The sequence below is a fragment of the Scyliorhinus torazame genome, chromosome 2, assembly GCF_047496885.1.
Source record: "Scyliorhinus torazame isolate Kashiwa2021f chromosome 2, sScyTor2.1, whole genome shotgun sequence".
In the NCBI taxonomy this organism is placed as follows: Eukaryota; Metazoa; Chordata; class Chondrichthyes; order Carcharhiniformes; family Scyliorhinidae; genus Scyliorhinus; species Scyliorhinus torazame.
In genome coordinates, this window is record NC_092708.1 from 173,941,661 (window position 1) to 173,963,428 (window position 21,768).

At 44.5% G+C, this 21,768-nt stretch overlaps 1 protein-coding gene across 5 annotated transcripts in view; it reads right to left on the reverse strand.

The window, feature by feature from the left end:
• The window catches only part of LOC140393862 (calcium-responsive transcription factor-like), a 79,800-nt gene that overhangs the window by 3,601 nt on the left and 54,431 nt on the right, over positions 1–21,768 (reverse strand). For all 5 annotated transcript variants that reach the window (XM_072480437.1, XM_072480400.1, XM_072480426.1 and 2 more), the window contains 3 exons: positions 18,693–18,768; positions 8,697–8,827; positions 3,152–3,530 (listed from right to left, as the gene is read on the reverse strand). In XM_072480437.1, the coding sequence (XP_072336538.1) occupies positions 3,152–3,530; positions 8,697–8,827; positions 18,693–18,768 (586 nt within the window). The remainder of the gene's footprint in view (positions 1–3,151; positions 3,531–8,696; positions 8,828–18,692; positions 18,769–21,768) is intronic.

Genomic DNA, 21,768 nt, shown 5'->3' on the forward strand with positions numbered 1-21,768 from the left:
CCCCAGCCCAATCTTCACACACCTCAACCATACAACAACAATCCACCCCCCCTTTGGAATACTGCATCTGCTGACATTTTAATTTTCCCCAAGAAAGTCGACGAATGGCTGCCACCTCCAGGTGAATCCTAACATTGACCCTCTTAAGGCGAACTTTATATTCTCGAGACTGAGAAACCCAGCCATGTCACTGACCCAGGTCTCTACACTCGGGGGGGGGGGGGGCTTCGAGTCCCTCCACATTAACAAGAGCCATCTCCGGGCTACCAGGGAGGCAAAGGCCAACACGTCGGCCTCTTTCGCCCCCTGAACTCCCGGATCTTCCGACACCCCAAAGATCGCTACCTCCAGACTCGGCACTACCCGTGTTTTTAGTACCGTGGACATTGCCTCAGCAAAATCCTGCCAAAGCCCTCCAAGGTTCGTGCATGCCCAGACCATGTGGACACGATTTGCTGGGCTTCCCGCGCACTTATCCTCAACTCCGAAGAGCCTACTCATCCTAGCTGCTATCATGTGTGCCCGGTGGACTACCTTAAATTGTATCATATATCAATATTTTATTTAAATTTTTGTTTAATGTTGTGCCAAACTTTATCATTTCAAAATTTGCTCATCAGCCCTAGTGCAAAACAAAATCCAATGCGGCTCTTCACACAAAAAGGTTGGACACGCCTTCTCTAGGGGAATCCCCTGTAAATGCTTGCTTAAATAATGGCTATTGTTGATCCAGCACGTGCTGCCATTTGCTTTCTTTAGGCTTTATGGATGGCAGAGTGTGCAGTGTTCAGTGAAACCCAATGTTTACCATCACTTCTGGTTCCACAGGCTACTGCAATAATTACTTGGAAAAATGCACTTTTCAGGCTGACTAGCTTTATGAATTCTGGTTACAAGCAGCTGTGATTCATTGCAGTGTGCTAGTGTTCACAACTGAGAGTGTACAGTGCCTTGCCTTAAATCTTTATTAATTACTCATTATTTTAAAAAGATGATTTCAGCAGCACCAGGTTTGGTCCTGGCCGCTAACTACTCGGGCGCTCCAAATTACGTCAGAGTAACATGCATGCACAATGCATGCTCAGAGCATATAAATTAGCAGGGCATTCTGCTCTTTGAACCTGTTCTGCCATGCAATAAGATCATGGCTGATTTAAAAGAAAAATTTAGAGTAGCCAATTGTTATTTTTCCAAATTAGGTTGGCCACTCCACATACCCTGCACATCGTTTTGGGTTGTGAGAATGTGCAAAATCTACACGGACAGTGATCCGGGGCTGGGTTCGAACCCGGGTCCTCAGTGCCATGAGGCTGCAGTACTAACCACTATGCCACCATGCTGCCCTAGATCATAACTGATTTGATTGTAACCTCAAACCCACATTCCTGCCTCCCTACCCCCGATAACCTTTCACCCCCTTTAATCAAGCTTTTATCTAGCTCTGCCTTAAAAATATTCAAAGGCTCTGCTTCCACGGCATTTTGAGGAAGAGTTCCAGAGACTCACAATCCTAAGAGAAAACATTTCTCTTCACCTCTGTCTTAACTGAGTGACCCCTCATTTAAAAAAAATAACCCTGAGCTTTGGATTCTCTGATGAGAGGAAACATCCTCTCCACATTCACCCTGCCAAAACCCCTCATGATCTTAAAGATTTCGATCAATCGCCTTTTACTCTTCTAAACTCTAATGGATACAAACCTAACCGCTCCAACCTCCCCTCATAAGAAAACCGGCCCATTCCCGGGATTAGTCTTGTAAACCTACTCAGTGCTGCTTCTGAAAGTATTTACATCTTTCCTTAAACAAGGGAGACCAATTCTGTACACAATACTGCAGATGTCGTCTCACCAATGCCTTGTATAAGACACATAACCTCCCTACTTTTGTAATCAATTCCCCTCACAATAAACAATAACATTTTATTAATTTTCCTCTTACGATTTAGATAATAAGCATGTTTTTATTTTTCCTGCCAACATAAAAAATTTCAGATTTTCCCACATTATACTCCATTTGCCAGATTTTTGCTCACTCACTTAACCTATGTTCTTTTGTAGCCTCCTTACATCCTCTTCACAATTTACTTTCCTACCTATCTTTTGAGTTGTCAGCAATTTAGCAACCATACCTTCAGTCCCTTCATCCAACTTCTTTACATACACTGTAAAAAGATGAGGCCCCAGCACTGATTCCCTGTAGCACACCACTCATCACATCCTGCCAACTAAAAAAAGACCCACTTGTGCCAACTGTTTCCTGTTGGCTAGCCAATATTAAATCCATGCTAATATGTTACCCCCTGCACCATGAGCTTTTATTTTAAGCAATACCTTTTGATGTGGCACCTTATCAAATGCCTTCTGGAATTCTAAGTGCAGTACATCCACTGGTTCCCCTTTTTCCACAGCACATGTGACTACTTCAAAGAACTCCAATAAACTGGCTAAGCATGATTTCCCTTTCACAAAAGCACGTTGACTCTGCCCGATTGCCCTGCAATAAGATCTATAATATCTTTAACATCCCTATCTCAGAAGTTAGGTTAAATGGCTTGTAGCTATCTGCTTTTGGTCTCCCTCCCTTTTTGAATATTTGCTATCTTCCAACCCAGTGGAACTTTCCCCGAACCGAAAATAATTTGGAAAATCTAAACCAATGCATGAAATAAGCCAAGACTCAACAACTTGCAAACATGGCATTGGCAAGAAACACCGCTGTTCGACAATTTCAGAATGTTATCGCTGTCCCCCACCCCCATTTTGTCACCTTTCCTTTTCATGTGTCAAGTCTTAACCTTGTTTTTGATTTCATGCCATTCACACCTCCTCTGGACTTACCTTTACCACCCACTTTGGCTCTGCTCCATCAACTCTGCTGGCATTTAATGCCCCGTCTTCTGCCTCATCACAGACCTCTCCTTTTGTTTCCCTCCACCCTCCTCTATTTTATGTCCCTAAAAGCTATTTTCAACTTTACCCAGTTCTGAAAGGTCACAAGTTGAAACATTAACTGTTTCTCTCTCCATAGATAATGCCTGACCTGTTGAGTATTTTCAGCATTTTCAGTTAAGATTCCTAGCATCCAGTGTTTTGTTTTTGCATTAAAATTAGAGCACTAGATTTCACTACAAGCAAAATAACAAAACTTACAGACTGTGGCAGATGATGAGGTTTCCATGATCTGTATGGGGATGGTCTGCCCAGATTCAAGGAAGATCTGGTGAACTCCTCCATCAAGGCCCGTGTCTCCACCGACAGATGTTCCTACTGTTACCAGCTGCCCCATGCTGACCATATTCTGCTCAGCTCCTGCCACACCAAGCAAGGTGGAAGTTGCGGAGTCACACTCTGAGAGTGAGCTGCCGAGTTGCAGAAAGTGAGTTTGGCTGAAAACCTGGTGTTGCTGTGCAGTGGGGTTGCTTGAATCCAGCACTGCAGAAGGGCTGCTGATACCTGGTTGATGGGAGTTCAATGTAACAACTGCTGTGGTTGTGTCAGAAGAACCAAAGGCTGACTGTAACTGTAAGCCCTTGAGAGAAAGAAAGAAAATAAATTGCAAACAGAAGGAAATGCCTTACAGAAAATAACTAATTATTTGAAAGACGTTAAAGTCATATAAGATATGACTGAAGGGAAAGAAAGTTACAATCCATTTATCAAATTTTTGCCCTGGGTGGGGGTTGAGTGAGGTAGAGTGAAGGTTCGCTAGATTGATTCCTGGGCTGAGAGGATCGTCCAATGATGAAAAGCTGAGAAAATTAGTTCTAGACTTCCTGGAGATTATCTCATCGAACCATACAAAATTCTGAAGTTGTTTTGACAGCGCAGGTACAGAAAAGTTGTTTCCCCTGGCTAGAAATTCTAGAACACAGGATAAGGGCTAATATTTGAAGATTTAAGAGGAAGAAAAGCATTTTCAATGTTGCTGAAAGGAAGAGATTTTGTCAAAGCTGTTCATTTTGCACTTATCAGGACAATTGCAAGAATACCAATACCAGGGGAAATAACAACTTTATACTGTAAGAGAAGAGGGTGCTGGCTGGTTGGCATGTGGAACTAATTGATAGAGGCATTGCTATGGAGAGTGTACCAGTTGATGGTGACTGACTGTTAACTGCCAAGCATTGTTTGAAATTTAAACCAGGCAGCTGGACTCTCGATTATCAAGGCGTTGCCCTGTGAACCAGCAAATGATTATCACTTACTTTGTTTAGCTGAAATAGACACAATGTGTGCACATGCTTCCAGTACAAGCAAATGCACCACACTGCGAGCCAGCTGACAATCTTAAATTGGTTGTCAGCGTAATTTTTAGTACACTATTTAGCAAATGTTGTCCAATCGCAGAATCACATCTAATATTTTGGATTTTGCATGCAGGGGCTATTTAGGTACAGTCTGTACCATGCCCGTTGCAAACAGAGGAAGGGACATGCTGTTTGTTACGATCCACTAGTTTTTGGGATGTACGGCCTACATATCTAGCATCACACAAACTCATATAGCGCATTACTCATTTGTGTGATGGGCAGAACATCTTTTCGGCTTGACAGCAGCATCCGCTTGATAGCGAACACCACCAGTGCTGCTACTGCATAACAGCAACATGAAACAGCTCGCTTAACCCGTTGCTCAAATTTAGTTTGTGCGATATACAGCATGAAATGATGTGATCGATGAAAACACTAATCATAATAATAATCATTATTATTGTCACAAGTAGGCTAACATTAACACTGGAAATGCACATTACGGTGCCTGTTCAGGTACACAGAGGGAGAATGTAGTATGTCCAATTCATCTAACATGTCTTTCGGGACTTGTGGGAGGAAACCAGAGCACCCGGAGGAAACTCACGCAGGCACGGGGAGAAGGTGCAGTCTCTGCACAGTGACCCACTGTGCTACCGTGCCAAAAATGTCTTTGATTTTATCTATTTCTTCATTCAAAGTGTTGTAAATCTTTGGAATTCTCTAACGCAGAGGATTATGGATGCTCTCATGTTGAGTATATAAAAGAATTTTGTTGTCTCGGGGAAACCAAGGGCCTATGAGGAGTGGATGGGAAAGTTGAAACATAGAAAATAGGAGCAGGGAGGCGGCCATTCGGCACATTGAGCCTGATCTGCCATTTATTATCATGGCTGATCATCCAACTCAATAGCCTAATCCCATTTCCCCATCCCATATCCTTTGATCCCCTTCACCCTAAGTGCTATGTCTAACTGCTTAACTACTTCCTCTGGTAATGAATTCCAGACTCACCATTCTCTGGGTGAAGACATTTCTCACCTCGGTCCTAAATGGTTTACCCAGTACCTTCAGACTGTGACCCCTGGTTCTGGACACACCCACCATCTGGAACATCCTTCCTGTATCTACCCAGTCTAGTCCTGTTATAATTTCATTGGGAACCCCCCTTTTTTTTCTGAACTCCAGCGAATACAATCCTAACCGATTCAGTCTCTCCTCATATGTCAGTCCTTCCATCCCAGGAATCAGTCTGGTAAACCTTCGCTGCACTGCCTCTATAGCATGTACATCCTTCCTCAGATAAGGAGACCAAAACTGCACACAATGTTCCAGGTGTGGCCGGTCCAAGGCCCTGTAAAATTGCAGCTGTTCCTGTACTCGAATCCTCTCGCAATGAAGGCCAGCATACCGTTTGCCTTCTTTACTGCGTGCTGTACCTGCATGCTTACCTTCAGGCTCTGAGTTGAAGCTTTGATGAAAATTCCTTTCTATATGTGCTCAGAGGGAGGACCAAAACCTGTTAATTTTTAAACCACAGTAATAACATATGAAATTTTCTTTATTCTGGGAAATGGGACACGGGTCTGTTGTTTGCAGTAGAAACAAAAAGTCAGATCAGAGATGTCCTTCAGTAAAAGAGAGAGAAATCATCTGACTATCCAAAGCATAAATGTTCTCAAAGTGGATGCTAGTTACCTTGATAGCTTAGCAGTGGTTTTCAAACTGTGGGCGGTGACCCTGATGGGGTCATAGAAACAGCATTTGGGGTCATGGGCTCCCTCTCCACCAAGGCAACAATGGCAACTATAGAGAAGTGCTCTGGAGCAATAGTCCTAGACTCACTGGATCAATGTCACCAAATAGCAAAGGAGAGGACAGTGAGGCTAAAGTAGTCTTTAACCTTACAAAGCATTTCTAGCAGAAAGGGCAACACAGAACTGGGATTGCCGTGTGCCACCTTGGCAGTCAGTGATTGACTGCGTATGGAAAAAAACTGGGAGGTCATGTGGCTGAGCCAGGAAGGCAAGTGGAGGCTGCAAATTTTACTCTGCTTCTGCCCGCCTGTGCACAGGTTCCTTACCCCAGGCCAATGGCTCTGTTTTGCATTGGTGTATTGGCAACTAAACAAAAGGTGAAGGTGGCTGTCACATGGTAGGGGGATGGTGCTTGAACAGGATCTCAGTACAGTGTTTATGGGGTGGGGTGTTGGAAAAGGTGCTGGTTAGTCTGTGTGGGAGCAGTGGGAGATGGGCTGATTATTGTGTGTTGTGGGGTGGGACTGATTGCAATGTGTTGGGGAAAGGGGTTGATTACAGAGTTTAAGGGTGCGAGGAGGGACTTCACTGAATCTTCTATAACTAGGAATATAAATAGCTTGCTGAAAGCTACAGATGTATATATATTATTTTGACAAAGTACTTTAAAAACACAGATGATCATACCTATTTGAAACTTGCTGAGTTAGTCACACTTTCCAAACAGTATTTGAGGTGATGTGGCAATGCCGGCGTCGGACTGGGGCGGGCACAGTAAGAAGTCTTACAACACCAGGTTAAAGTGCAACAGGTTTATTTGGAATCATTAGCTTTCGGAGCTCCTTCATCAGGTGAATGAAGAGGTTTACATAAACACAGCATATAAAGACAAAGCCAATGATGCAAGATGATACTTTGAATGTGAGTCTTTACAGGTAATTAAGTCTTTACAGTCCAGATTGCGTGACAGGAGAGAGGTGTGAATTGTCTCAAGCCAGGACAGTTGGTAGGATTTCACAAGCCCAGGTCAGATGGTGGGGGGTTATATGTAGTTAAATGTAGTGAGACATGAATCCAAGGTCCCGGTAAAGTCCAGTATTTCATAGAATCATAGAATTTACAGTGCAGAACGAGGCCATTCGGCCCATCGAGTCTGCACCGACCCTTACAAAGAGCACCCTACTGAAGCCCACGTATCTACCCTATCCCCGTAACTCAGTAACCCCCACTTAACATTTTTTGGATACTAAGGGCAATTTAGCATGTCCAATCCACCTAACCCACACATCTTTGGACTGTGGGAGGAAACCGGAGCACCCGGAGGAAACCCACACAGACACGGGGAGAGCGAACCTGGGACCCTAGAGCTGTGAAGCAACTGTGCTAACCACCATGCTGCCCTTGAGGAATTTGAGGTGTTATTTATTATTGGCCTCAGCAAAGGTTCCAAAGGAATAAAAAAGCCAATTCAAGATAAACATTCAGTCTTCCATTAACTAAAAAAACAGCATTGGATCTCACTGTGGTTTTCTTTGTGGCTCAACAATCTAACAATCGCAGCTGTAGAATGATCACTTGCATACTGGCCAGCTGCTAGAAACATGGAACCGTCCCCAGCAAGAGTCAAAATCTTCAAGGGAGGTGGAGAGAGAAAAAGAAACAATGCTTCACTATATTTGATGACAACTCCGAAGATGGAGGTTCAATGAAGGGGGGAGAATTGGAGCTCTACTGAAAACGAAATGAAAATCGCTTATTGTCACAAGTAGGCTTCAAATGAAGTTACTGTGAAAAGCCCTAGTCGCCACATTCCGGCACCTGTTCGGGAGGCTGATACAGGAATCGAACCGTGCTGCTGGCCTGCCTTGGTCTGCTTTCAAAGCCAGCGATTTAGCCCTGTGCTAAACCAGCCCCATTGGACTATGTTAGACTGATGTTTAACATACAAGTATACAAAGTATTGCCATGTTGAAGTGCATGTGCACAACCTCAACAATTAGCATAGGGGGTTTAACCATGTAAAATGTGATGTTCACATGAGTATAATCAGACAAAGACTGATGCTGCACCAAAGGAGACAATATTAGAAAAAGTGACTAAACACTTGTTTCAAAGTTATGTCTAAAGGATTGGGAGAGAGGTAGAAAGGTGAAGAGATTTGTGGCGGGAGTTCTGGAGTTTAGGGCCTAACAGTTGGCAGCACTTTTGCCAATGGTAAGGAATACACAAGAGAAATACGCACGTTTCTCTTAAGATTGTATGGCTGAAGAGGTTACAGAGACAAGGAAAAGCAAGGTTTGGGAGGAATTTGAACACAAGGTTGAGTATTTTAAGTTTGAGGCATTACGACTGGAAGCTAATGTATGCACAGAAGTGATGGTTGATCAAGTCTTGGTGAAAGTTAAGCTATGGCAGCAGAGATCTTTAGGAGTTCATGCTTATGGCGATGGAAGATGAGTGTGCCAGCCAGAAGAGCATTGCAATAGTAGGGTCTAGAAGTAACCAAAGCATGGATGAGGGTTTCAGCAGTAAATGGGCTTAAGCATTAGAATGTCAATAATAAGTTGTGAAAATAAGCATGAAAGGCAGAACTTTGAGGAAAAAGGAAATTATTAGAAGAATGCAAATTGCAAGCTCAGCCAAGTGGAGACCTAGGTTTCCTTTAGAAAAACAACTTATTGATCTGACCTGTAATTGTGCAAAAAGCTTTGGTTGCAGCGAGGAAAGTGAAGATGGAAGCTGGGTTGCCTCTGAAGATAGCACATCTGCCACCTGGGCTGACTCCACCTTTGTGATGATTGAATCAGCTATGGTACTTTCTGTGAATTGACAACATGTGAAAAAATGCACATTATATTTAACACTTTTTCATAGAATCCCTACAGTGCAGAAGGAGGCCATTCATCCCATCGAGTCTGCACCAACCCTCCGAAACAGCACTCCGCCCAGGCCCACTCCTCCACCCATCCCCATAACAATGGGTTGACGGGTTATGGGAAATGGGTAGGATGGTGGAATTAAGGTCAGGATGAGATCAGCCATGATTGAATGGCAGAACAGACTTTATGGCCCAAATGGCCTACTTCTGCTCCAGTATCTTCTGAACCGATAAACCTTTTGACTGTGGGAGGAAACAGGAGCACCCAGAGGAAACATATGCAGACATGGAGAGAATGTACAAACTCCACACAAGGCCGGAACTGGCAGGGTGCACTGTTGGCAGGAAAGGAGAACTCCAATAGCCGGAAAATTTCGGCCATAGTCTACAGTGGAGCTAATCAAACCCATGTGTCTGATTTCTAGGTACTGGCCGAAAGGCAGTACTCACAAAACACTGCTGGGGAAAATCCCAATCAGTTTTAATAAAGACAATCTGAGGGAATGCATATTGTGCATTCTTATATGAATCCTTGTTGCTGTGAGGCTATGCCACTAATTTTTTTTATATGATCTTTTAAGCTCAAAACTTTTCTCTAAACGTGTTGGTTACTACTATGCAGGGTAATGGAATGAAGCAAGCTAGTCCATGAATATCACTACAAGGATCTTGCCAAAGCATGCTGAGAGGCCTTGAAAGTAACTGCCTCTCATTAGCCTCCAGGAACAGTGAAACACAGGGCAAGATTCTCCCGTCCCACAGCCGCGTGTTTCTCGCGGAGTGCCATTCGCTGGCGACAGGATTCTCTACTCCTGCCACTTATCAATGGAATTTTACACCGAAACCATTGCACACTGCTGGGAAACCCACCGTCAGGGTGCACTGTTGGCAGGAAAAGAGAACTCCAATAGCCGGAACATTTCGGCCATAGTCTACAGTGGAGCTAATTAAACCCATGTGTCTCATTTCTAGGTACTGGCCGAAAGGCAGTACTCACAAAACACTGCTGGGGAAAATCCCAATCAGTTTTAATAAAGACAATCTGAGGGATGCATATTGTGCATTCTTATATGAATTTCCACCCTAGCAACAATTTGAAAGTGGGTGACAGAAGCAGAAATTCATTAATTATTCAACTGTAAAGGTTTCTACATTTTTTTCATCTGGTTTCTGCAGATAAAATATCGTGAATTTACACAGCTTCAGTTAGCTGTGTTCTGAAAGTTCAGTATTGTGGAAGATGACAATACATAAATTTTGACTTAACATAGCATTACATTTCTGTATTAAAGAGTTAAATATGTATTGGGATAGTCAGAAATATGCAAGTGCGATTTAGGACATTTCTTCAGGGAATACTGGGGTTTCTTACTGAAAAATAATTAAATGGACACACATGTTAATTGTACAAAAAAATCCTTTATGCTTTCAAGATGACATCAGAATAATTCAAATCACTTCCTACAAAGAAGGAAATAAGAACAGAAGTTTTAATCCAGGGCTTCACTGAAATCCCACTTTTGCCAACCTATCATCTCTTTACACCTAACGGTTAACTTTTACATTATCACATGGAGGCATATAACATGTCTATTCGACTTCTGGTGATGGCCATGAGCTGAGTGGTCGCACAAAAGGTGGCTCTTGTCTAAGAACTACAACTACGCCCATTTAGTCCCAACAGACGGGCACCAAAAGTGCTTATAACCCTGCAGTTTAACCCCCCCCCCATCGACCACACTGCCGAACAGGATGGCAAAAAGCCAACCGCCCAGCCAAAAGGTCAGCAGAGACGAACAGGGGGAATCCTCAGCCTCAGAACAGGGCACCACATGCGGAGGTGCAGAACTGAGTGAGGGTCAACCCTGCAGAGCTCCCAGCGCAGACCCAGGTGCTGATCGACAAATTTCATCACCTCTGAGCTCCAGAGGCACAGGGAGGAGATGAGAGTTGGCAGTGGAGGCGCGGCAGCCCCCATAAAGCAGGCATGAATGAGAAAGACTGGAGATTAGAGGCCCAGGAGACGACGACTAGGGACCTTGAAAAAGCCTCCAGGATCAAGGGGACCGGATCGCGGCATTCGAGGCCAAGATAGCGAGCCTGGTCAGGGCCCAAAGGTGCTAAAGGACAAAATTGATGACCAGGAGAACTGATCGTATTGGCAGAACCGGAGAATGAATTGTGGGGCTGCCGGAGAGAAACCCCATGGAATAGGGAAGGGAGGGTAGCGCGTTGGTTGCAACAGGTCGTACGCGGTGATGACGAAAAAGTAGTTGGTGGCCATCTTGAATGGCGCATGAGCAAGGGCAGGCCCAGATGAACAGGGGCAGGTCTCCCCTATCTGGATTGTAATATGGAATGTGAGGGACCTCAATGGCAGGTGAAGAGATCCAGAGTCCTTGCCCATCTTAAGCGTATGAGGGTGGACGTAGCCTTCCTACAGGAGACACTTAAGAGACAGGGACCTACTGCGGTAAGGGAGGGCTGGGTGGGACATTCATGTTTCAATACCAGGGCAAGGGGGGGTGGCCATTCATATTAGGACAGTTTCATTCACTGGTGATGAGCACAGTGATGGACCCGGTGGAAGGGGGCGGCGGGGATACGCATGGCCAGCGGAACCATGGAAGGTGTCCGAGTAGTCTTGGTAAATACATAAGCCCCGAACTGGGACAATGCAGAATTTGTCATGAAGACGATGGCCGAAAACCGGACCGAGACACCCACCGGAGACTTCAACGCCTTTCTGGAGCTAATGGGGGACGTTGGACCCTTGTTGGTACAACCACTTGAGAGAGAAAGAATTCTCCTGTTTCTCCCATGTGCACAAAGTCTTTTGTCGTAAAGATGGTGCTTCCCGGGGTAACAAATGCGGAAAACTCCACAATTGTAATCTCAGACCACATGCCACGGTACATGGACGTGAGGGTGGGGAACGGCCAGACCCAATGCCCCCATGGAGGCTGGATGCAGCTCTCCTCGCCGATAAGGAATTCTGCACAAAGATATCCCAAGCAATCGCTGGATATGTAACCTGCAACCAGAACGGGAAGGTTCCACTCTCCAAGTTCTGGGAGGCACTGAGGATGCGGTTTAGGGACAAAATCATAGCATATAGGGCCCTTAGAGACAAGAAAGAAAGGACAGCCAAGCAACGGCTGATCAACTCCATTTTGGAGGTGGATGGTTGTATTCCACAGTTCCAACCATGGAACTGTTGGCGGAGCGGAAAAAGCTGCAGATGGAATTTGACCTGCTCTCCACAACGAAGGCAGCCCACCAGCTTTGCCAGGCACAGGAGGCCTTCTACGAGCACAGCGACAAGGCCAGCCACATGCTGGAACACCAGTTGAGAAAGCAGGCAGCCTCGAAAGAGATTGTACAAGTTAGAGACAGAAATGTTAGTATAGTAGCAGACCCAAAAGAGGTTAAAGAGGCCTTTGTAAATTTCTACCGAGGACTATACACCTCCGAGCCCATGAACGGGGGCTCGGGGATGGAACAGCTCCTCAACGGATTAGACATATGTGGGGGAAGACAGGAAACAAGGACTATAAGCACCGCTAGAGCTGGGCAAAATCGTGGAATGCATTAATTCTATGCAATCAGGAAAAGCGCTGGGACCAGACGGTTTTCCAGTAGACTTTTACAAAACATTTGCAGCAGCATTGGCCCACACTTGCAGGAGATGTCGAACAACTCGGTGTCGAAGGAGGCCTTGCCGCCCACGCAGGCCCAGGCCTCGATCTCACTGATCTCCAAAAAGGGCAAAGACCCGACAAAAATGTAGAACATACAGACCAATCTCTCTCTTAAAACACTGATGCACACGTCATAGCGAAAACTCTGGCAAGGCGCCTAGAGAGCTGCCTGCAGAAGTGATCGCGGAAGATCAGACCGCTAACAGCGAACATTGGATGCCTGCTGACTGTAATAATGACCCTACCCAGGGAGAGGACACCAGACGTGGTCGTCTCCCTGGACTCTGAGAGAGCCTTTGATCAAGTAGAGTGGAGGTACCTCAAGGAGGTGCTTGAATGGTTTGGGTTTGGAGCAAGGTTCACCACGTGGGTGAAGGTCCTGTACAGCGCCCCATGATGAGCGTACAGATGAACGCTACCAGCTCCGAATACTTTCAGCTGCACAGTTGAACAGGGTTCACATTGACAATCGAACCAAAGGCCATCAACCTTAGATTGGCGGAATGGTGGACAGGCATTTGAAAAGGGGCCAGAGAGCTTTGAGTTTCACTCTATGCAGATGACCTGCTCCTCTACGTGGCGAATCCCATAGCTAGCATGGAAAAGATAACAGGAGGGAATTTTGTGCCTTCTCAGGTTACAAACTCAACCTGGGAAAGAGCAAAATCTTCCCGGTGTCCCCCCACCCCGAGCAGGAGGAGTGGAGCTGGAACAACTACCATTTAAAGCAACCCAGACCAAATTCAGGTACCTGGGGATCCAAGTGGCCCACACGTGGACGATGCTCCACAAATGGAACCTCTCCAGCCTGCTGGAGATGGTGAAGAGGGACCTCCAAAGATGGGACTCTGTCCCTCATTCACTAGCGGGAAGGGTACAGGTGGTCAAAATGAACATGATGCCTAGGTTCCTCTTCATAGTCAGATCACTCCCGATCTTCGTCCCCAAATACCTCTTCACCAGGGTCGACAAGTTAATCATGGCCTTCATCTGAGAGGGAAAAGAGCCCCTAGGATATGTAAGACCATCTTACAGTGAAGGTGACATGTGGGGGGCCTGGCCCTACAGAACATTCTCTACTACCACTTGGCGACAAACGTGGAGAGGATGAGGGTATGGCTAAGGGAATCAGAGGTAGACTGGGTCCATATGGAGGAGACCTCCTGCAGGGGGACATCTCTCCAAGCGCTGGCCATTGCACCGTTCCCGGCCCCCCCACAAACATACTCCAGGACCCCGGTGGTAGTAGCCACATTACATAGAACCAGTTCAGGTGCCATTTCAAGCTTGGAGAGATGTCCGTGGTGGCCCTTATCTGAGAAAACCATAGGTTCACACCGGTAAAAATGGATGCCACATTTGGGATTTGGACGGAAGATAGCGGGACACAGAGTGAGGGACATGTGGATGATAGACTGGTGATCCTGGGGGAACTCTCAGAGAGGCTCCAACGCCCGAAAGGGAACAAGCTTAGGTACCTTCAACTGCATGACTTTCTCTGCAAGGAGATCAAAACATTCCTCCCGAGATCAGGACACACATTTTTGTACATAATGGTAGGGCTGGACTGGTGGTTAGGCAATGACAAATATAGCAACATCTACAGATGACTCATGAAAAAGGTTAGGCAGGACCCCACTGAACGAGTCCAGAGGGAAATGGGAGGAGCTGGGCATAGAGGTAGGGAGAGGAGCCTGGATCAAGGCGCTGCACAGGATCAACTCCACCTCCTCCAGTGCCGGGCTAAGCCTGATGCAACTCAAAGTGGCGCCAGAGCGCACCTTATTAAGACATGCATGAGTGGGTTCTTCACGGAGATGGAGGATAAGTGTGAGCTGTGCCAGGAGTCCGACCAACCACACTCATGTTCAGGACCTGCCTCAGATTCGGGGAATTCTGGACCGCCTTTTTTGAGGCCATGTCCAGGGTTGAGTTGGAGCCGTTCCCATCTGTGGCAGTCTTCGCGGTGTCACAGCATCCAGAACTCTGGACAGGGAAGGGGTGCTGACACCCTAGTCTTCGCCTCACTGATTGCCAAGGATGCAAGTTAGCAGCACCACCCAGGGTCTCAGAGTGGCTCTCAGACTTGGCCGAATTCCTGAGGCTAGAAAAAATAACATTCACGACAAGGGGATCCAAGGAGAGATTCCACGTCACATGGAAGTAGTTCATAAACCTCTTTACAGTCCTGTTTGCAACGAGCAACTAACTGGGGTGGAGGTGGCATGGAAAAGGAAGTGTGCAGATAGAGAAGGAGTGGGAGGGAGGCCATCCACAGGAAGGGTCATGGATCCCTCCCACATGGGTCAAACCGGGAGAACGGACCTGTCCAACCCACCCTTCCCCGAAAACTTGAGTAGGGAAAAGGATCTCCCTCCCCAGCAAAACTAATGTAAAGTATTATGTAAAGAGCCTTACCAAGAGTTGTACATACATATGGGTTTTTTAAAAATGTCCAATTAAAGGGCAATTTAGCGTGGCCAATCCACCTACCCTGCACATCTTTGGGTTGTGGGTAAGATCCACGCAGACATGGGAAGAATGTACAAACTCCACACGGACAGTAACCTGGGACCAGGATCAAACCCGGGTCCTCGGCACTGAGGCAGCAGTGCAACCACTGTACCACCCAGTAAATACATATGTAAAGATGTGTGTAACCCATATCACTAAATGTTAAGAGTCCCAATAACAACAATTTTTTTTAAACTACGAGATACACACCTTTGTAAATAAGTAAAGGAATAGAACGGGGGCAACCGTCTTGGACGTGGAACATCCTGTGGTGCCTGTGCTGATATTATGTTATTATGTTAATTATTATGGTTGTTTCTGTATTATTCTGCAGAGTTTGGATAATAAGTGCAAAACGGCAATAAAAATTTTTCAAAAAATAGAATATGCCTATCCTCTTAGCCAGAGAATATGCAGCACTGCAATAACATGAAGATAAAACTTGCATTACATATTGCCTTTTGTTACCTCAAGACATCAGATTTAAATTAACAATTCCAAATTTCCCTGACTGATGCTGCATATTGTTTATGATATTAAATTTTGATTTGCGGTGTTAAGGTTCTGAAAGGAATAACATGGTATAATTTCAATTTACTGCCAATTAAGAAGCCACTGCTGTAATGTAGGAATTGTGGCAGTCTATTTGTGCAGAACTGAGCAATGAGATAATGATCAGATAATGTTTTCCTGATGTTGGTTAACAGAGTGAATATTGGGCAGGATATGGGGGGGAAACTCCCTTGGGTTTATTTGAATACGATGTTGTCAGACAAGAATTGAAGTGCATACGTTGGGAACATAGGCTGTCAGGGAAGGACACAAGTGAAATGTGGAACTTCTTCAAGGAACAGGTACTACGTGTCCTTGATATGCATGTCCCTGTCAGGCAGGGAAGAGATGGTAGAGTGAGGGAACCATGGTTGACAAGAGAGGTTGAATGTCTTGTTAAGAGGAAAAAGGAGACTTATGTAAGGCTGAGGAAACAAGGTTCAGATAGGGCGTTGGAGGGATACAAGATAGCCAGGAGGGAACTGAAGAAAGGGATTGGGAGAGCTAAGAGAGGGCATGAACAATCTTTGGCGGGTAGGATCAAGGAAAACCCCAAGGCCTTTCACACATATGTGAGAAATATGAGAATGACTAGAGTGAGGGTAGGTCCGATCAAGGTCAGTAGCAGGAGATTGTGTATTGAGTCTGAAGAGATAGGAGAGGTCTTGAATGAGTAATTTTCTTCTGTATTTACAAATGAGAGGGGCCATATTGTTGGAGAGGACAGTGTGAAACAGACTGGTAAGCTCGAGGAAATACTTGTTAGGAAGGAAGATGTGTTGGGCATTTTGAAAAACTTGAGGATAGACAAGTCCCCCGGGCCTGACAGGATATATCCAAGGATTCTATGGAAAGCAAGAGATGAAATTGCAGAGTCGTTGGCAATGATCTTTTCGTCCTCACTGTCAACAGGGGTGGTACCAGGGGATTGGAGAGTGGCGAATATCATGCCCCTGTTCAAAAAAGGGACTAGGGATAACCCTGGGAATTACAGGCCAGTTAGTCTTACTTCGGTGGTAGGCAAAGTCATGGAAAGGGTACTGAAGGATAGGATTTCAGAGCGCCTGGAAAGACACTGCTTGATTAGGGATAGTCAGCACGGATTTGTGAGGAGTAGGTCTTGCCTTACAAGTCTTATTGAATCCTTTGAGGTGACCAAGCATGTGGATGAAGGTAAAGCAGTGGGTGTAGTGTACATGGATTTTAGTAAGGCATTTGATAAGGTTCCCCATGGTATGCTTCTGCAGAAAGTAAGGAGGCATGGGATAGTGGAAAATTTGGCCAGTTGGATAACGAACTGGCTAACCGATAGAAGTCAAAGAGTGGTGGTGGATGGCAAATATTCAGCATGGATCCCAGTTACTAGTGGCGTACCGCAGGGATCAGTTCTGGGTCCTCTGCTGTTTGTGATTTTCATTAATGACTTGGATGAGGGAGTTGAAAGGTGGGTCAGTAAATTTGCAGACGATACGAAGATTGGTGGAGTTGTGGATAGTGAGGAGGGCTGTTGTCGGCTGCAAAGAGACATAGATAGGATGCAGAGCTGGGCTGAGAAGTGGCAGATGGAGTTTAACACTGAAAAGTGTGAGGTTGTCCATTTTGGAAGGACAAATATGAATGCGGAATACAGGGTTAACGATAGAGTTCTTGGCAATGTGGAGGAGCAGAGAGAGATCTTGGGGTCTATGTTCATACATCTTTGAAAGTTGCCACTCAAGTGGATGGAGCTGTGAAGAAGGCCTATGGTGTGCTAGCATTCATTAACAGAGGGATTGAATTTAAGAGCCATGAGGTGATGATGCAGCTGTACAAAACTTTGGTACGGCCACATTTGGAGTAGTGTGTACAGTTCTGGTCGCCTCATTTTAAGAAGGATGTGGAAGCTTTGGAAAAGGTGCAAAGGAGATTTACCAGGATGTTGCCTGGAATGGAGAGTAGGTCTTACGAGGAAAGGTTGAGGGTGCTAGGCCTTTTCTCATTAGAACGGAGAAGGATGAGGGGCGACTTGATAGAGGTTTATAAGATGATCAGGGGAATAGATAGAGTAGACAATCAGAGACTTTTTCCCCGGGTGGAACAAACCATTACAAGGGGACATAAATTTAAGGTGAATGGTGGAAGATATAGGGGGGATGTCAGAGGTAGGTTCTTTACCCAGAGAGTAGTAGGGGCATGGAATGCACTGCCTGTGGAAGTAGTTGAGTCGGAAACATTAGGGACCTTCAAGCAGCTATTGGATAGGTACATGGATTACGGTAAAATGATATAGTGTAGATTTATTTGTTCTTAAGGGCAGCACGGTAGCATTGCCGATAGCACAATTGCTTCACAGCTCCAGGGTCCCAGGTTTGATTCTGGCTTGGGTCACTGTCTGTGCGGAGTCTGCACATCCTCCCCGTGTCTGCGTGGGTTTCCTCCGGGTGCTCCGGTTTCCTCCCACAGTCCAAAGATGTGCAGGTTAGGTGGATTGGCCATGATAAAATTGCCCTTAAGTGTCCAAAATTGCCCTTAGTGTTGGGTGGAGGTGTTGACTTTGGGTAGGATGCTCTTTCCAAGAGCCGGTGCAGACTCAATGGGCCGAATGGCCTCCTTCTGCACTGTAAATTCAATGATAATCTATGATTAATCTAGGACAAAGGTTCGGCACAACATCGTGGGCCGAAGGGCCTGTTCTGTGCTGTATTTTTCTATGTTCTATGTTCTAGTACCTTGGGATCGTTTACACCTACCTAAATGGGCAAAAGGTGTTCTCATCTCATCTGAGATTGCACCCCCAACAGTGCATTAAAATGGCAGCATGGATTATGTGTTCAAGCCTCTAGGGCGAGATTTGAACACATAGGTTCCTGTCTCAGAGGATAGAGTGCTGAAACTCCTAACGGAGAATCTTTTTAAAAAGTGTCAGTTCATTTAAATGTTTGTCCTTGCTATATTCTTACATCTTAAATAAAGGCCGAAGTGTTCACTGACAACTCTTGCTTCACAATAAGGTTAGGTCTCGAGGCCAAAATGCTATATAGAATTTGTGCCATAACTTACCATCTCCATGTGTAGATGCAAGTGTGACTGTCACTGTCTCTGTTTGAAGACTCCCATTAGAAGCCGTCCATTGCAGCTGGAAAAATAGTCTTTGTAAGTTAAACAGAAATAGATTTGAGGCAGCACAGAAGTCAGTGACTCAGCCAATGATGCTCCTGTACAGACTTCAAGATACAAGGCCCTTTCAGATTAGCTAAATATCTTACTTCTTCATTTTGCCTCTAGAGGCCAGTGGCTTGTCCATGGCATACGGCTTCAACTAGGCAGCTTGCCTAAATTGTGCATGGGGCAAGTAAATCTTTTTCCATCAACTCTCAACATGCAGGGTGCTAAAGAGTTTTATAAAACGTCATTACAAAGTCTCATGGCTTCACACATGCGTTCACTTTACAATTCATTAATGTGATTAAGTAGTTAAATAGTCAAACATCAAAGTCATACACTAAGATTCCACAAACATCAACAAGATAAATAAGAAGGCCACCATTAATATGCGAGGAATGTTGACCAGAATGGTGGGAGATCTTCAAATCATATGGGCTATTTACAATCCATTTGAACCACCATAAAAAGACAAGGCATCAGATTATAGTTTACAATTGATGAGTTTTTTTGTCAAACATTAACATTTTACTCTCAAATATTAATCTTTTAAAAAGCGAATTGCCAACACTCATTCACACCAAATACTGACTTTAACTACTATAATCCTGTTATTTTGTTAATCCCAATACAAGCAATAAATAATCCACATCGAGTATCATTTGGGTTAATGGACAAAGAAGTGATATGGAGAGGAGAGGAAAAGCACACACAAGATCCAAGAGTGAATAAAGTCATGCCAATCTCATGCACTTCCTAGTAGTAAATCTAAAAACAGCTTTGATACAGATATGAGGCCACCATAATTTGAGTTATTTTCTTGGTTTTCTCTCATACAGCTATTCAATAGTCTGGTAGATACATTTAGTATTAAAGAGTAAAGACTACATGTTAAATTCACAAAGAATGCCTGTTTTTCAGCAGGAAAGATCGGACTAGGTGGCTGATTCTGGGAACACATAAGCTTTGCTGATGCTTTTAGAAAATTTTCAATATATCCTCAATCTTGAGAAGGTTGTTGGATTTTGTGCCCCATGGAATTAGTTCTAATCGTCTCTGTGGATCGAAGTAGTATTTCCCAGAATTGGTTATTTTCTTGAATTGTGCCTGCCCTAGGGGATTACATGGACTGCTAGTTATGGAAAACACCAACAATTATAATGCTCAATTGCAATATGATGTATGAGACAGATTTGATGGACGATTGACATTTTCCTATCTGTCATTCCCATATGCTTGCCTGGGAAATGGAACCATTTCTAGAAATCAGCCAGAAAAAGGAGATTATTAGCCATGCATAGTAATAGGACATGGCCTCAGAATGCAGTCACATTGCTCAAGTCTAAAACATCGATGACAACATTGTTACTTGGCCAACATCATTTTAGTCACCGTCACTGGTCAAATTACTGGAACTTCCTACTGAACAGCATTGTGGGTATACCTATACCATATGGATTGCACCTTCTCAATAGCAATTAGTAGTGAGCAGCCAATGGTGGCCTTGCCAGCGACGCTTCCATCTAATGAACAATTTTTTTTAAAAAAACTGGATTAACCTGTATCCAATGTTTTCAAATAGCTCAAAGAAGAAACAGTATTGTATTTTTTTCTGAACCTCAAATGTTCTCCCAGTCAGCTTCCCTACTAACATTCAACGCAATCGTAAGCTCATCCAAAACTCTGATGCCGATACATTAACTCACACCATCTTCTACAGCCTTGTGCTCATTGTGGTCTGCAGTCAGGCAACGCCTACATTTTAAAATCTCATCCTTGTGTTTGAATCATGGGGTATAGTAGCATAGTGTTTACATTACTGAACAAAGTCACCCAGAGGCCCAGACAAATGATAGGTAAAAATGAGTTTAAACCCCACCAAGGCATCTGGGGAATTTAAATTCAACTAATTAAACACAATCTGGAACAAAATAGTATCAGTAATGGTGATCATAAGATTATCAGTTTGTCATAAAAGTCCACTTGGTTCACTAACCTCCTTTAGGGAAAGGAATCTACCCTCATTTGCTCTGACCCACATGCGACTCCAGACCCACAGCATGGGGAAATGACTCCTAACTGTCCTGTGAAATGGCCACCCATTGTTATTCAAGGTGGCAGATCACCACCAGCTTCTGCTTCCGCCAGACTTTAAAACTACAACCCTCCTAACCCTCTCCACCTCTCTATCCACTAAGTTGCTGCTTAAAACCTTCCTCTTTGACCAAGCTTGTGTCACCTTTCCTACTTTGTCAAATTTGGTCTGATAGTGCTTGTGAACATCTTAAATGTTTTATTATGTGAAAAGTGCTATATAAATCCAACCTGTTTTTGCAATTGCTGGGTGACTACCAAGATTGGCTGTCGATCAAGTGCAACAAGACATTTTAAAAATCTGGAGAACAAGGTATGTCTAGGTGTAATGCTATAAGCCATTACCTGAATCATGCTCTCCTAGATTATCTTTGTTTCATCCTACGTGGGAATGGGCAACATTTTGGTAGACATATCCACTAGGTCCAATATGGTATCCTTGCTCATCCATGTTACAGGCTGAATCCCTAGCTGTAACCCTTGCGCTCTGCTCATCAAAATGTATATAATCAAGTCAGCAGTCCATCCGCAACCTCACATCGAGACCGGAGGATTTTATTGGAATGGCAACTGCTCCCCATTTTCATATCCCACTCCTCTGCCTCTTCCCTATAACAGAAGAGAAGGTCATCTTACTTCATCAAGTAAAAAGACACCTGTCCTAAGCGACTTTCATTGGTTGATGCTGACTACTCACTAGCATTGCAAGGATTTCACAAAACAGATATGCAGTTTGTCAATCGTGACCATATGCAGAAATAAAGTCTTGATATTTGAGGACATCAAGTTAAACTTAATGAGCCCTATTAAAAATGCACTCTTCGGGTACTGTTTTTTTTTGGTTAAACTTCTCCCCCTCTCTTCTGAAAGCACTGCACTT